This window comes from Aedes albopictus, chromosome 3, assembly GCF_035046485.1.
Source record: "Aedes albopictus strain Foshan chromosome 3, AalbF5, whole genome shotgun sequence".
Classification (NCBI taxonomy): domain Eukaryota; kingdom Metazoa; phylum Arthropoda; class Insecta; order Diptera; family Culicidae; genus Aedes; species Aedes albopictus.
The window spans coordinates 140,234,025-140,248,445 of record NC_085138.1 but is presented as its reverse complement, the minus strand read 5'-3'; the positions used below and the strand labels follow the sequence as shown (position 1 = coordinate 140,248,445).

General features: G+C 44.8%; 1 protein-coding gene across 1 annotated transcript in view; it reads left to right on the top strand.

The window, feature by feature from the left end:
* Positions 1-9,337, top strand: part of LOC109432412 (ceramide synthase 6) — an 83,748-nt gene extending 74,411 nt beyond the window's left edge. The window contains exon 5 of the mRNA XM_019708757.3: positions 6,693-9,337. Coding sequence (XP_019564302.3) covers positions 6,693-6,845 — 153 coding nt within the window. The 3' untranslated portion in view covers positions 6,846-9,337. The remainder of the gene's footprint in view (positions 1-6,692) is intronic.
* The last annotated feature ends 5,084 nt before the right edge of the window (positions 9,338-14,421 follow it).

Here is a 14,421-nt window from a genome sequence, read left to right as displayed (position 1 = left end):
GTTGAGGTTTCCAACAGATACATCTATTATGATAGCACATACATCTCTTGTAGTTAGTTCAGAAATGAGTGTAGCAACGATTGCGTTGTTGACAAACACACATGCTCGAGGCATGACACGTGAGTTTGCCATTTCATTTTTACTGAAAGTAGCAAACACCGGATTCACAAGGTTTCCTAAATAGAAATTCCCCTTACGAAAGTAAGGTTCTTGGACTAACGCCACTTGGGCTGTACCATTTTGCATAAGTCTACAAAGATTGATCGTGGGACCAGATTCCGCGTCGAATGAACCGTCGGTCATTAAAATCGGTTGAGGTTTACTGCCAAAAAGTGATGTGAGTTTTTTGTCCACACACATACACACATACACACATACATACACACACACATACATACACACAGACATCACCTCAATTCGTCGAGCTGAGTCGATTGGTATATGTGACTCGACCCTCCGAGCTTTCTATCAAAAAGTCATTTTTGGAGTGAACATATAGCCTTTTCAGTACACTTAGTGTTCGAGAAAGGCAAAAAGCCGATGGAGTTTTCAAAACTATTGCCAAAGAAATCCCCAATGAAACATCCAGAAAAATGTTCAATGAAATTGACAAAATTGTTTACAGTACAGTACAGTATGTAACAGAAAGCTCGATAACCCTTTTGCAGGTGTCGTGCAGCAGGAACTATGCTCAAGGAAGTTGAGGAACATAACAAAAAATATCTGGAATCGAACCTGTCACTGTCGATATGATCTTTATGAATATCTGCATATTTCATTCTTCAGCTACATGGCCCTAGAATTACCGAATGAATTGCTGAGAGAATTGTATTATGAATGATCAAAAGGAATGTAATAAAAGTTCTTGAAGAAAATGCCAAAATAATTCCCTAAGTAATAGCCAAAGGAATTATTAAGAAAATGTCCAAAATAAAAAAAAATGCAAGCATTGTCAGATGAATTGATAAAGGATTTGCCAAATATCCGATGCCGAAAGAATTTCGAAAAAAAAAATGCCGATTTAGTTTCACAAGGAATTGAATATGCGGAAAGAACCCTTTTAATTATTTTTTTTTTGAAAGACTTCCCCGAAAATTATCAGAGAAATTTCCAATTAAAATTTTCCGGAGAAATTCTCGAGGAAGTTGTGTATAATTAACAATCCAGCCATCCAAGAAATTACTAAAAAATCCTAATTAATCCACCTAGCGGTGGTGGCGCCTTTCTCGTGCCTTCGAAACCCCATTTCAATAAAGCTCAAGCGAAATGTTTATGTTAGAGTGACTGGAAGGGAGAGTGGTGTCATGTTCCGATTTTGACAGGTCTCCTGCTCGTTTGGAACGCGCGTTTGTATGGATTTGACAGCAATTTGACACATGATCTTTGTTCCAATTTTGACATTGACGCCACTCTAAGTTAAAGGCACTCTAGTTTATGTATATCGCACTTTCATACAATTAACAGAAATCCATTTCATCATACCAGAAATCATATCGTTTATATGGCTTTCGATGTTTGAGCCTCAAACTCTTAAGAAAAAGACGCTATCTTGAATTTGAAGCCGCCATTTAAGATTAAAGATTGTCATCTTGGATGTTCTGGTCGTCATTTTTGGAATCCAGACATCATCCCCATACCAAATATACCAATAATGCATTGTTTCAGGCCCTAAAACTCAATTAAACAGCCGCGCTATTGAATTCGGAACCGCCATCTTAAATTTTAGATCGGCATTTTGGATATCCTGATCGCCATTTTGGACTCTGGAAGTCTTCCCCATACCAAATATAATATAATATCCAGTCATCAGGTTATCAGGAAAGCCATTATTTGTTGTATCGCATGCATGAGTTTGGTACTCTTTTATATTTGGCCACACCCGTCGAGACCCCTGGAACCGGTTCCGGACAACTACCGGTTCAGATATGGTCTGATACTGCTTTCCTGCTGACCGTTTATCAGGTTATCAAAAAATGCCGCTGTTTGATGTGTCGCATGCATGGGTTTGGTACTCTTTTATATTTGGCCACTTCCGGCGGGACATCCGGAACCGGTTCCGGAACACTACCGGTTCAGATATGGTCTGATTCTGTTTTCCTGCTTACCGTTCGTAAGATTGTCGAAAATGCCTCTGTTTGATGTGTCGCACGCATCGGTTTGGTACTCGTTTATATTTGGTTACATCCGGCGGAACATCCAGAACCGGTTCCGGAACACTACCGGTTCAGATATGGTCTGATACTGTTTTCCTGCTTACCGTTCATCAGGTTATCGGAAATGCCGTTGTTTGATGTGTCGCATGCATGGGTTTGGTACTCTTTTATATTTGGCCACTTCCGGTGGGACATCCGGAACCGGTTCCGGAACACTACCGGTTCAGATGTAGCCTGATACTGTTTTCCTGCTAACCGTTCATCGGATTATCGAAAAAGCCGCTGATTGATGTGTCGCATGCATGAGTTATGTTCAATTTGATATTTGGCCACTTCCGGCGGGACACCCAGAACCGGTTCCGGAACACTACCGGTTCATATATGGTCTGAGACTATTTTCCTGCTTACCGTTCATCAGATAATCGTAGATGCCGTGGTTTGATGGGTCGCATGCATGGGTTTGGTGCATTTTCATGTCTGGCCCCTTCCAGGGGTACCGGTTCCGGAGCACCTAAATGGCCATAACTCCGGAACGGCTGGACCGATCCGAACCATTTTCAATAGGAAACAATGGGACCAGATGCCGCGTCGAATGAGCCATCAATCGTTAAAATCGGTTGATATTTACTATCTAAAAGTGAGGTGACCTTTTTTTGTACACATACACACACACATACATACACACACACACACATACACACACACAGACATCATCTCAACTCGTCGAGCTGAGTCGATTGGTATATGAAACTTGCCCCTCTGGGGGCTCTATCGAAATTTTATTTTTGGAGTGAACATATAGCCTTTCGGTACACCTTGGTGTACGAGAAAGGCAAAAATAAAATCGATGTCGTCGAATTCAGTGTGCGGTGGATGCGTCGCGGGTTGAGTCGGTTCCGAATTTTTGCTTCCCATCACGCTGCAGTGTGAACGAGAACGAGAAAGAATAAAATCGATGTCGTCGAATTCAGTGTGCGGTGGATGCGTCACGGGTTGAGTCGGTTCCGAATTTTTGCTTCCCATCGCGCTACTGTGTGAACGAGAACGAGAAAGAATAAAATTGATGCGGTCGTATTCAGTGTGTGGTGGATGCGTCGCGGTTTGAGTCGGTTCCGATTTTTTGCTTCCCATCGCGCTGCAGTGTGAACGAGAACGAGAAAGAATAAAATCGATGCGGTCGTATTCAGTGTGCGGTGGATGCGTCGCGGGTTGAGTCGGTTCCGAATTTTTGCTTCCCATCACGCTGCAGTGTGAACGAGAACGAGAAAGAATAAAATCGATGTCGTCGAATTCAGTGTGCGGTGGATGCGTCACGGGTTGAGTCGGTTCCGAATTTTTGCTTCCCATCGCGCTACTGTGTGAACGAGAACGAGAAAGAATAAAATTGATGCGGTCGTATTCAGTGTGTGGTGGATGCGTCGCGGTTTGAGTCGGTTCCGATTTTTTGCTTCCCATCGCGCTGCAGTGTGAACGAGAACGAGAAAGAATAAAATCGATGCGGTCGTTGTGCGGTGGATGCGTCGCGGGTTGAGTCGGTTCCGAATTTTCGCTTCTCATCGCGCTGCAGTGTGAACGAGAAAGAATAAAATCGATGCGGTCGTATTCAGTGTGCGGTGGATGCGTCGCGGGTTGAGTCGTTTCCGAATTTTTGCTTCCCATCGCGCTGCAGTGTGAACGAGAACGAGAAAGAATAAAATCGATGTCGTCGAATTCAGTGTGCGGTGGATGCGTCACGGGTTGAGTCGGTTCCGAATTTTTGCTTCCCATCGCGCTACTGTGTGAACGAGAACGAGAAAGAATAAAATTGATGCGGTCGTATTCAGTGTGTGGTGGATGCGTCGCGGTTTGAGTCGGTTCCGATTTTTTGCTTCCCATCGCGCTGCAGTGTGAACGAGAACGAGAAAGAATAAAATCGATGCGGTCGTTGTGCGGTGGATGCGTCGCGGGTTGAGTCGGTTCCGAATTTTCGCTTCTCATCGCGCTGCAGTGTGAACGAGAAAGAATAAAATCGATGCGGTCGTATTCAGTGTGCGGTGGATGCGTCGCGGGTTGAGTCGGTTCCGAATTTTTGCTTCCCATCGCGCTACTGTGTGAACGAGAACAAGAAAGAATAAAATTGATGCGGTCGTATTCAGTGTGTGGTGGATGCGTCGCGGTTTGAGTCGGTTCCGATTGTTTGCTTCCCATCGCGCTGCAGTGTGAACGAGAACGAGAAAGAATAAAATCGATGCGGTCGTATTCAGTGTGCGGTGGAAGCGTCGCGGATTGAGTCGTTTCCGAATTTTTGCTTCCCATCGCGCTACTGTGTGAACGAGAACGAGAAAGAATAAAATTGATGCGGTCGTATTCAGTGTGCGGTGGATGCGTCGCGGGTTGAGTCGGTTCCGAATTTTTGCTTCCCATCGCGCTACTGTGTGAACGAGAACGAGAAAGAATAAAATTGATGCGGTCGTATTCAGTGTGCGGTGGATGCGTCGCGGTTTGAGTCGGTTCCGATTTTTTGCTTCCCATCGCTTCCCGTCAGCGCTAGTTCCCAATACACTTTAAGTTGATAATAAATATTTTCTTTCATTTTTTGCATTCACACAAAAGGGTGAAAAGTGTGAGTTCGGGCTCGCCGGTCGAGAAAAATCCGGGCGCCGACAATTGAGTCGCGTTCAGTGTATTTCTGTGTGGAATAGACTAAAGGTTTCTGCTCCCTAGTGGAGTGGAGACGCGCGATAGAATTTTCTTTTTGGCTAGTTTTTGCGTCGAAAAGTGGTCGGTTGTTAACGGCGGTTTGTGTATATTGATCCATTGTCAAATCATATCACCAACCATAGGTGACTCCCGGACTGACAATGTACCTTACCCTACTAACAAAAAGATCCTTCCTGGGACAAACGTGGAGATGCAGCGATTCGCGGTCTTTTTAACAACGTTTGTCTTACTAACATTCCTTCCCTTCCTCGATGACCGTAAGGACGTGGCCGGCGCCGTTATTGACCTTAATAAAGTTGAGAGCTCTCGAACTGTGTACATTGAGAATAGTAAGCTAATCCCAAGCCCTATTCATTGGTTCCTTTTGCAATTTCGATTGCTCTGGTCAATCACGGAGTAGCAACTACGAATTGTGCGGTCATCTATGCTCATGCTCATGCTCATGCTCATGCTCATGCTCTTCTTGGTCTATGGTGCCCAGGATTTTTTTGGTCTAGGCGCGAGGTACAATGATCAACTGTGGGGTACCCTACAGTTGCTCCGACTTTTCAGCCGCCGGGAGTCTTGTGATCCCTGGTATTCATGGTGGGCGTGGGAAGGAGGTCGGGTTTTGGGGGGGGGGATGTTCTTTACCTTATAATGCTCACGTTCATCGGGGTAGGTTGAGATCCCCGGTCATTGTCAGGCAATTGATACCTCCTGCCACTTAACACCCTTGGCTCACGTGGTCCAAACTACCCTTACAAGGCACATGCAGAGTGAGACCCCGTTCGGAGGATCGTAGTATTCCTGGGCTGGTACCTTCTTTCTTGTTCGTTTCGTTGTGTTATGGTTGGTTGGCTACGGAGTAAACCTCCGTGTTTAGGATGACATAGCTGTGTTTCCTTTATTTAGTTCTTGGGTTGGGTTTACAGGGGATTCTTGTTGGGTAGTTAGAGTTGTTCTAGTAGTTTGTGTTCTGTTAGGAAGTTTATGAGGTTGTTCTCATTGCATTTCATGTTGTTGTATATGCTTAGTCCAGTGATGTTGTATTTTTTCCTGCTTTCTTCGAATTCAGGGCATATTCTTATGATATGGTCTATTGTTAATGGGTCGTTGCAGTGCTTGCACTTTGGGGGTGGTTCCTTGTGTAGGATGTACCCGTGTGATAGCCATGTGTGACCTATTCTGATTCTGGTTAGTATTCTTTGCTCTTTGACCTTTTTCCTGTCTTTCCAGGGTAGGGTTGTTGGTTTGCTCCTTCTTAGGAAGGAGTCGTCTTGTCTTCTCCATTGTGCTTCATTGGCCCATATTGTTCTAGTTTTGTACCATTTGATTGCATCGTTGGCTGGTGTTTCCATTTGTGCAGTTCCATCCTGTCTGCCCAACTCTGCTAGCTTGTCGGCCTTTTCTTTACCCGTTATGCCGACATGGCTAGGCACCCAGCAGAAGGTTTTGTCTTTGTTTAGTGTTTGTTTTAGTACTTTCTCCAGCCATGGGTGTTGTGTCTCGCCCTTGTTCAGGGCTTCGAGGCATCCGGCTGAGTCTGTGAATATTATGCTTGGTTGGTCGGTGTTAGCCACCTTTTCCGATGCTATCAGTAGTGCTCTGAGAGAGTAGTGCTCGACAGAGAATATTGTGCACATCTTGTTGAGTTTGATTGGTATTTCTTTGTCTAGGCTATAGATGCCGCATCCGACTTCGTCGTCCTTAACTGATCCGTCGGTGTATATGAGAAGATCACAGGTAAACGGACACGTCTACTTGATGTAGCGAGGGATATAGTAATTTCAAAAGTTGAGAATTCCTACACAATCTTACCTCCCTACTAATGCCACGTTTGAACTCTTTTTCTTCCAGATGGAAGGTGATGTCCGCTCGAGTTCCAGTGACGAGCTTTCCGACAGTTCAGAGAATGCCCGCCCCATTGTGGCCAACGGTACGCCCAAGAAGCAACCGCGACCATCGCCGAGTAAGAAACCCGCATCGAACCCGTCGTCACCGAAAAAGTAAGCACACGTCCCCCCATAAATGTATGTACCAGCAACTGCTAACGGACACTGCAGCTACCAAAACTGCATCTATTTACGTTTTTACACTGGCAAATACCGTATAACTCTAGAACTGGATTAAGCTAAATAGGTACAAGAAGAAGGGACGAGTATTTGCTGTTCAATAAGTGGTGCGGATCTCTGGTTGATGTGAAAGTGTATCCAATTTATTTAAAGAGGTGAAAATACAATCTGTTGATGATCAAAATTGATGTGAGTTTGTGGAGGAAGTGTGAAGCGAGAATTTAAACTGCTACTGCAAATGTCTAGAATAAATCACTGAAGAAATATTTTAGAACCGTCTTTTGCTATGGATATATATTTATTAATTTAGTGGAAGAGGCAGAGCTAACTAGAGAGAGAGAGAGGGGGCAGCAATGGAACCGAAAATGGGAACTATTTTATTCGGTATTATCTCCGTGGGCATAGTTCACGGCTAAAGCTTAGGCGAGGTAATCTCTTTAGATAGAGAAAACGAAAAACAAAACTAAAGGTGGACTAAAAAGTCGGAAAGCGGAAGTAACGTCGAATATCGAGGCAAAGACTTGATAAAAGTGTCCTAGACCGTTCAAACCAAACTACCACGTTATGAATTTTCGCTTTTATTACACAGCAACAAGGACAACAACATTCCCGGTCTCGGATGTTAGTTTTCGTTAACTACACAAGGATAAGTTTATTTCAATTTTGGAGCATTGTCTTGGATCTGTGAGAAAGGTACGCACTTTTCCACTCGAAATACTCTTCTGAACCCAATCAATCAAAAGTAATCACCATCACAAACTTCATTCGCAATTTTAACTCATAAATAGATATCATATTCAAAAACAAAATCGATCCCCATTATGATAAGTAATCAAACAATCAGCATTTTGCTTGCGGTTTAGAAACAATAGAAGACAGTTTAACGTTGAACGACAACTTTAAAAACACTCCATATTTCATCGTCCTTCCTTTTAATAAGATATAGTGTAACCGATTTACCATCCAAGGTAAATGTCAAGATATTTATGTTCAGATGAACAATGTAGTAACAGAATCAAGTAACACATTATTACCATCTACGACTTAGGGAAACTGCGTCATTTATGGCCGATTTTCTTTTATTTCTGCTTCGAACTATTTTATTTGTATAGGCAAATCAAGTTCAAGCCTCAGGAATGGAAAAGAGATCTGCCTTAGTGTTTCTATTCTCATCATAAGATGATGAGGGGTGATACCAATTTTGCATGCTTTTAGAGCCAAGAACTCAGTAAATCAGTCGCTATGTAAAAATTTGATCCGCCATTTTGGACCTCCAAGTCATCATTTTTGAACTGCGAACAAAGATCGTTAACCACGAACAAAGTAGGGTTTTGTTCAGTTTCATATTCATAATTCCGCAATTTTACTTTTCTATCAAACTGACGATTCTTTCGTTTGGCTTTCTAATTTTACTATATCTTCAACTTTCTGTCCATTGAACTTCTGTCATAGATTCTTCAAAAGTAAGTTACCTTTTTTGTACACAGACATTCACTTAATTCGTCATACTGAGTTGATTGGTATATGTGGGTCGACCCTCCGAGCCTTCCTTCAAAAATTAGTTTTAAAGCCTTTCTCTACACTTTGGTATACGAGGAAGACATAAAACGCTTTCAATCAATCCATGACGAGAATAGACACAATAAATGACACACAAAACCATGAGTTACCCCTAATACACATACAAAGGATGCCTTTTCAACTGATTATCCTTCGAACAAATATGTTGTGTTTTCCAATTTAGTTATTATTTTTTTCAACGAAATATTGTTACTTTTGCCTCGGCGCTAATCAAAGAGCTACGTCACATATTTTTACCTTCCAAAGAAAAAAAAAAGATAAGAAATCGTTTAGATGCTAAGATTGAAGAGAAATATACGTGAAACCTTTGGCGCGTGTCAGCCGTTGTAATCAACAACTGAAAGGTGTAGTTTTAGTAAGTCATTGAAAAAAAAGATTGTTTTTCAAAGTACCAGCCTAGTGAGTAATGGTTAGGACTTTGTATTTAATCGTAAGTGTTAGGTAAAACAATGAAATGTAGACAAATACAAGTCGGTGGCTTTTCGGATGCGGGAGCATCCTTCGGCAAGGTGCGCGCAGCTCTTTATTGTTTCTGCATTTAGATTCGTCAGAAAAGCTAGATTGGATATCCTTCTCCAATCGCAGTTTTGCCGTTTACCATGCTTTATAATACCGTTTTTTTTTGTTAGGGCTCATTATCGCTGCATACATTGTGACTAGACTGTCTGCTAAAAGGATCGTTTTTGCTTTTGTTTGTCGTTTGACGCATAATCATTAGACACATTTTGTACATTGGTTGATGAAAAAAAAACTATCACAAATTTAGGTAACGTTTTCAGAAAGCAAAATGTTGTTTGCGAAAGATTTCAAAAGTGATTAACCTTATAAAATCATTCACAAAATGCTAAACTTTTGTTTCTGTTGGTTCTGAAATGATGACATCCTAATGTACTGTTTCCCTTATATGTAAACACCCTGTTAACCAATAAGCATTCTAACCAGCCGTATTACAGCATTATATCTGTCTCTCTATCAGTCTATCTGGTGTTCATTGATTACGAAAAAGTTTTCGACCGTCTCAATTATGAAAACATGTGAGAAGCCCTCAGGCGCAAGGGTATCCCTGATAAAATCATCAGCCTCATCGAAGCACAGTACAGGGTATTTTCGTGCAGAATACTGCACAACGGTGTCTTGTCCGATCCTATCCGGGTCGTTGCTGGAGTGAGGCAAGGATGTATCCTATCATCACTACTGTTCCTCATCGTAATCGACGAGATCCTGGTAGGTGCGATTGATCTTGAACCAAATCGTGGGTTGCTGTGGCAGCCCATTAGCATGGAGCACCTAGCTGACTTCGAACTGGCTGATGACGTTGATCTCTTAGCTTAACGGCATTCTGATATGTAGCTTACTGCTCGATGATCTTGCCGATCGCTCCTCGGCGGCAGTTCTCACCATCAGCGTCAACAAGGCCAAATCGTTGGATGTAAACACGGTCAACCCTTCCAGCTTTACCGTAGATGGGCAATCAGTGGAGAATGTTGAAAGCTTCCAATATCTTGGAAGCGGAGTGCGAGGAAATGGAACTGCTGTGCCGTTCACAAGAAACACGTAAGTTCTACCAAAAGCTCAACGCATCCCGCAAAGGCTACATGCCGCAAGCCGAAATCTGCAGGGATAAGGACGGGAGCCTCCTGACGGACAAACGTGAGGTGATCGAAAGGTGGAAGCAGCACTTCGACGAGCACCTGAATGGCGAAGAGAATGTAGGCACGGAGGACCAAGGCAGCGGAGGAAATGACTATGTTGGTGCAGCAGAGGACGGGAACGAACCAACTCCCACGCTGAGGGAAGTTAAGGATGCCTTCCACCAGCTCAAAAACAACAAAGCGGCTGGTAAGGACGGTATCGCAGCAGAAATCATCAAGATGGGCCCGGAAAAGTTGGCCACCTGTCTGCACCAGTTAGTAGTCAAGATCTGGGAAACCGAACAGTTACCGGAGGAGTGGAAGGAAGGGATAATCTGCCCATCCACAAGAAAGGCGACAAGTTAATGTGTGAGAACTTTCGAGCGATCACCATTTTAAATGCCGCCTACAAAGTGCTATCCCAGATCATCTTCCGTCGTCTTTCACCTAAAGTAAATGAGTTCGTGGGAAGTTACCAAGCCGGTTTCATCGACGGCCGGTCGACAACGGATAAGATCTTCACCGTACGGCAAATCCTCCAGAAATGCCGTGAATACCAGGTCCCAACGCACCACCTGTTCATCGACTTCAAAGCGGCATACGACAGTATCGACCGCACAGAGCCATGGAAAATCATGGACGAGAACAGCTTTCCCGGGAAGCTTACCAGACTGATAAGAGCAACGATGGACGGTGTGCAGAACAGCGTAAGGATTTCGGGTGAACTATCCAGTTCATTCGAATCTCGACGGGGACTACGACAAGGTGATGGACTTTCCTGCCTATTATTCAACATCGTCCTGGAAGGTGTTATGCGACGAGCCGGGCTCAACAGCCGGGGTACGTTCTTCACGATATCCGGCCAATTTGTCTGTTTTGCGGATGACATGGATATTATTGCTAGAACATTTGGAACGGTGGCAGAACGGTACACCCGCCTGAAACGCGAAGCAGCAAAGGTCGGACTGGTGATGAATGCGGCTAAGACAAAGTACATGCCTTGTAGGTGGGACTGAGCGAGACAGGACAAGCCTTGGCAGCAATGTTACGATAGACGGGGATACTTTCGAGGTGGTAGAAGAATTCGTTTACCTCGGTTCCTTGCTAACGGCTGACAATAACGTGAGCCGTGAAATACGAAAGCGCATCATCAGTGGAAGTCGTGCCTACTATGGGCTCCAGAAGAAACTGCGGTAAAAAAAGATTCACCCCCGCACCAAATGTACCATGTACAAGACGTTAATAAGACCGGTGGTTCTCTACGGACACGAGACATGGACGATGCTCGAGGAGGACCTGCAAGCACTCGGAGTTTTCGAGCGACGGGTGCTAAGGACGATCTTCGGCGGCGTACAGGAGAACGGTGTGTGGCGGAGAAGGATGAACCACGAGCTCACTGCCCTTTACGGCGAACCCAACATCCAGAAAGTGGCCAAAGCCGGAAGAATACGATGGGCAGGGCATGTTGCAAGAATGCCGTACAACAACCCTGCAAAGCTGGTGTTTGCTAACCATTCGGTTGGTACAAGAAGGCGTGGAGCGCAGAGAGCACGATGGGCGGACCAGGTGGAGCGTGATCTGGCGAGTGTTGGGCGTGACCGACGTTGGAGAGCTGCAGCTGCAAATCGAGAATTATGGCGGCAAATTGTTATGTGGCCGGCAAACTTTTTGCTTTTTTCTACACCGTGTATTTTAAATGGGTGCTGGGTACCCGGGTACCCTGCCGGCCACATAAGGGTTAACTAAATAAATGAAATCTTGGTAGCAAAATGGCGGCCGATGGTGGCATCAAGATCAACATAGGTGCTCGGATCAAGAAGGCGAGGACTGCCTTTGCGAGTTTAAGAAATGTATGGAAAACAACCAGATTGTCGACGAACTAAAATCCGAATTTTTAACTCGAACGTGAAATCTGTGCTGCTGTACGCCAGTGAAACTTGGTGTGTATCAGCGGAAAACACTCAATGGCTACACTGCCTATGATCGCATAATTGTCCCATATGAATAGGAAACCCAGCAAAGATGGGACTGATATGCGATCATGAGCAGTACAGGTCTTCATCAATAGATGCCTGCGGTATATAATTCGTGCATGGTGGCCTCACAATTGGATCACCAACGTGGAGCTCCATTGTCGATGTCATCAAAAGCCGATAGCGACAGAAATTCGGGAGCGAAAATGGAGGTGGGTTGGCCACAGTCTACGCAGTGGTGTGAACGAAATCTGCAAACAAGCGTTAGGTTGAAACCCAGTCGGACATCGCAACAGAGGCAGACCCAGAAGCTCATGGCGGCGCAGCCTCAACGATGAAATACTTAAAAGAAGTCGACAGATATTTGACCTGGTCACAGGTCAAGGCGAAGGCTGGCAATCGCCCAGGATGGACATCTTTCAATTCGGCCCTCTGCACCACCGTGGGTGCTTAGGACTGAAAGTAAGTAATTTCCATAAAGGAATCCTTGTCAGAATGCCTGGAGGATTCTGAACAGAAATCTTTGAAGAGAAAAAATATCAATGAAGGATTCCCGGGCAGAATCTTTGCGCAAATCTCGGTATGAATCTATGAATAAATTCCTGCAGAAATACTGAAATAAAACCTGGAAGAATTAATGGAAGACTCCCTGGAGATTTCCCGGGGGTAATCTTTGAAAAAAAAAAAATGCAAGATTAATCCTAAATAACTTACCTTTACCGATCAGGCTAAGGCCGAGGTGGCCTCTGCTGTACATAGTAGCCGTCTCCATTTCACTCGGTCCATGGCTGTTTGTCTCCAGTTCCGCACTCTGCGTAGGGTATGTAGAATGTCCTCCACTTCGTCGACCCACCTAGCTCGCTGAGCACCACGTCTTCTTGTACCGGTCGGATGACTCACGAGAACCATTTTAGCCGGGTTGCTGTCCGACATCCTGATGACGTGACCCGTCCAGCCTCCCGATTTTCGCGGTGTGGACGGTGGTTGGTTCTCTTAGCAGCTGATGCAGCTCGTGGTTCATTCGCCTTCTCCAAGTCCCATCGTCCATCTGCACTCCACCGTAGATCGTACGCAACACCTTCCGTTCGAAAACTCCAAGGGCGCGTTAGTCCTCTGCAGGTAGGGCCCATGTTTCGTGCCCATAGAGGACGACCGGTCTAATCAGCGTTTTGTAGATAGTTAACTTCGTGTTACGGCGAACTTTATTCGATCGTAGAGTTTTGTGGAGTCCAAAGTAAGCACGATATCCTGCCACAATGCGCCTCTGAATTTCTCTGCTGGTGTCGTTGTCGGCGGTCACCAGTGAGCCCAAGTACACGAATTCTTCAACTGCCTCGATTTTATCACCGTCGATATAAATTCGGGGTGGCTGGCGCGCTGAGCCCTTTGCCATAATGTACTTTGGCTTCGACTAATCCGATTCGCCTGTGAAGCCAGTCTTGAGTAGGATGTACGTTTCCGCTATCGTCTCAAATTTACGAGCTATAATATCTATAGCATCAGCGAAACCAAGCAGCTGAACGGAATTCGTAAAAATCGTTCCACTCGTGTTTATCCCCGCTCTTCTAATTACACCCTCTAAAGTCTTAAGCAATGTTGAACAGCAAGCACGAAAGACCATCACCTTGCCGTAATCCTCTGCGAGATTCAAAGGGACTCGAGAGTGTCCCTGATACTCGAACTACGCACATCACTCGATCCATCGTCGTCTTGATCAATCGTATTAGTTAATCCGGGAATCCGTATTCGTGCATAATCTGCCATAGCTGTTCTCGATCGATTGTATCATACGCCGATTTAAAATCGATGACCAAGTGATGTGTGGGCACGTTATATTCACGGCATTTGTACAATACTTGGCGGATGGCGACCATCTGGTCCGTTGTAGCGCGTTCACCCATGAATCCAGCCTAATATTACCGCACGAACTCTCTTGCAATCGGTGATGGACGGCACAGAATTTGAGAGAGTATCTTCTAGGCAGCGCTCAGTAGTGTGATCGCGCGATAAGTAGTTCCCGCAATCCAACTTGTCGCCGTTTTTTGTGGATGGGACACACAATACCTTCCATTCATTCCTCCGGTAATGCTTCCTCCTCGCGAATCTTGGTAATGACCCAATGTAGTGCTCTCACCAGTGCTTTTCCACCGTATTTTAGAAGCTCGCTTGGTAGTTGATCTGCTCCAGCGGATTTGTTGTTTTTCAACCAGCCAACCTCCTTCTCAATCTCTTGGAGGTTAGGGGCTGGAAATGTTTCGTCCTGCGAGCGTACTCCTAGTCCTAGATCTGTTACCACGCCACCTTCGGTGCTTGCAACGTCGCCACTAAG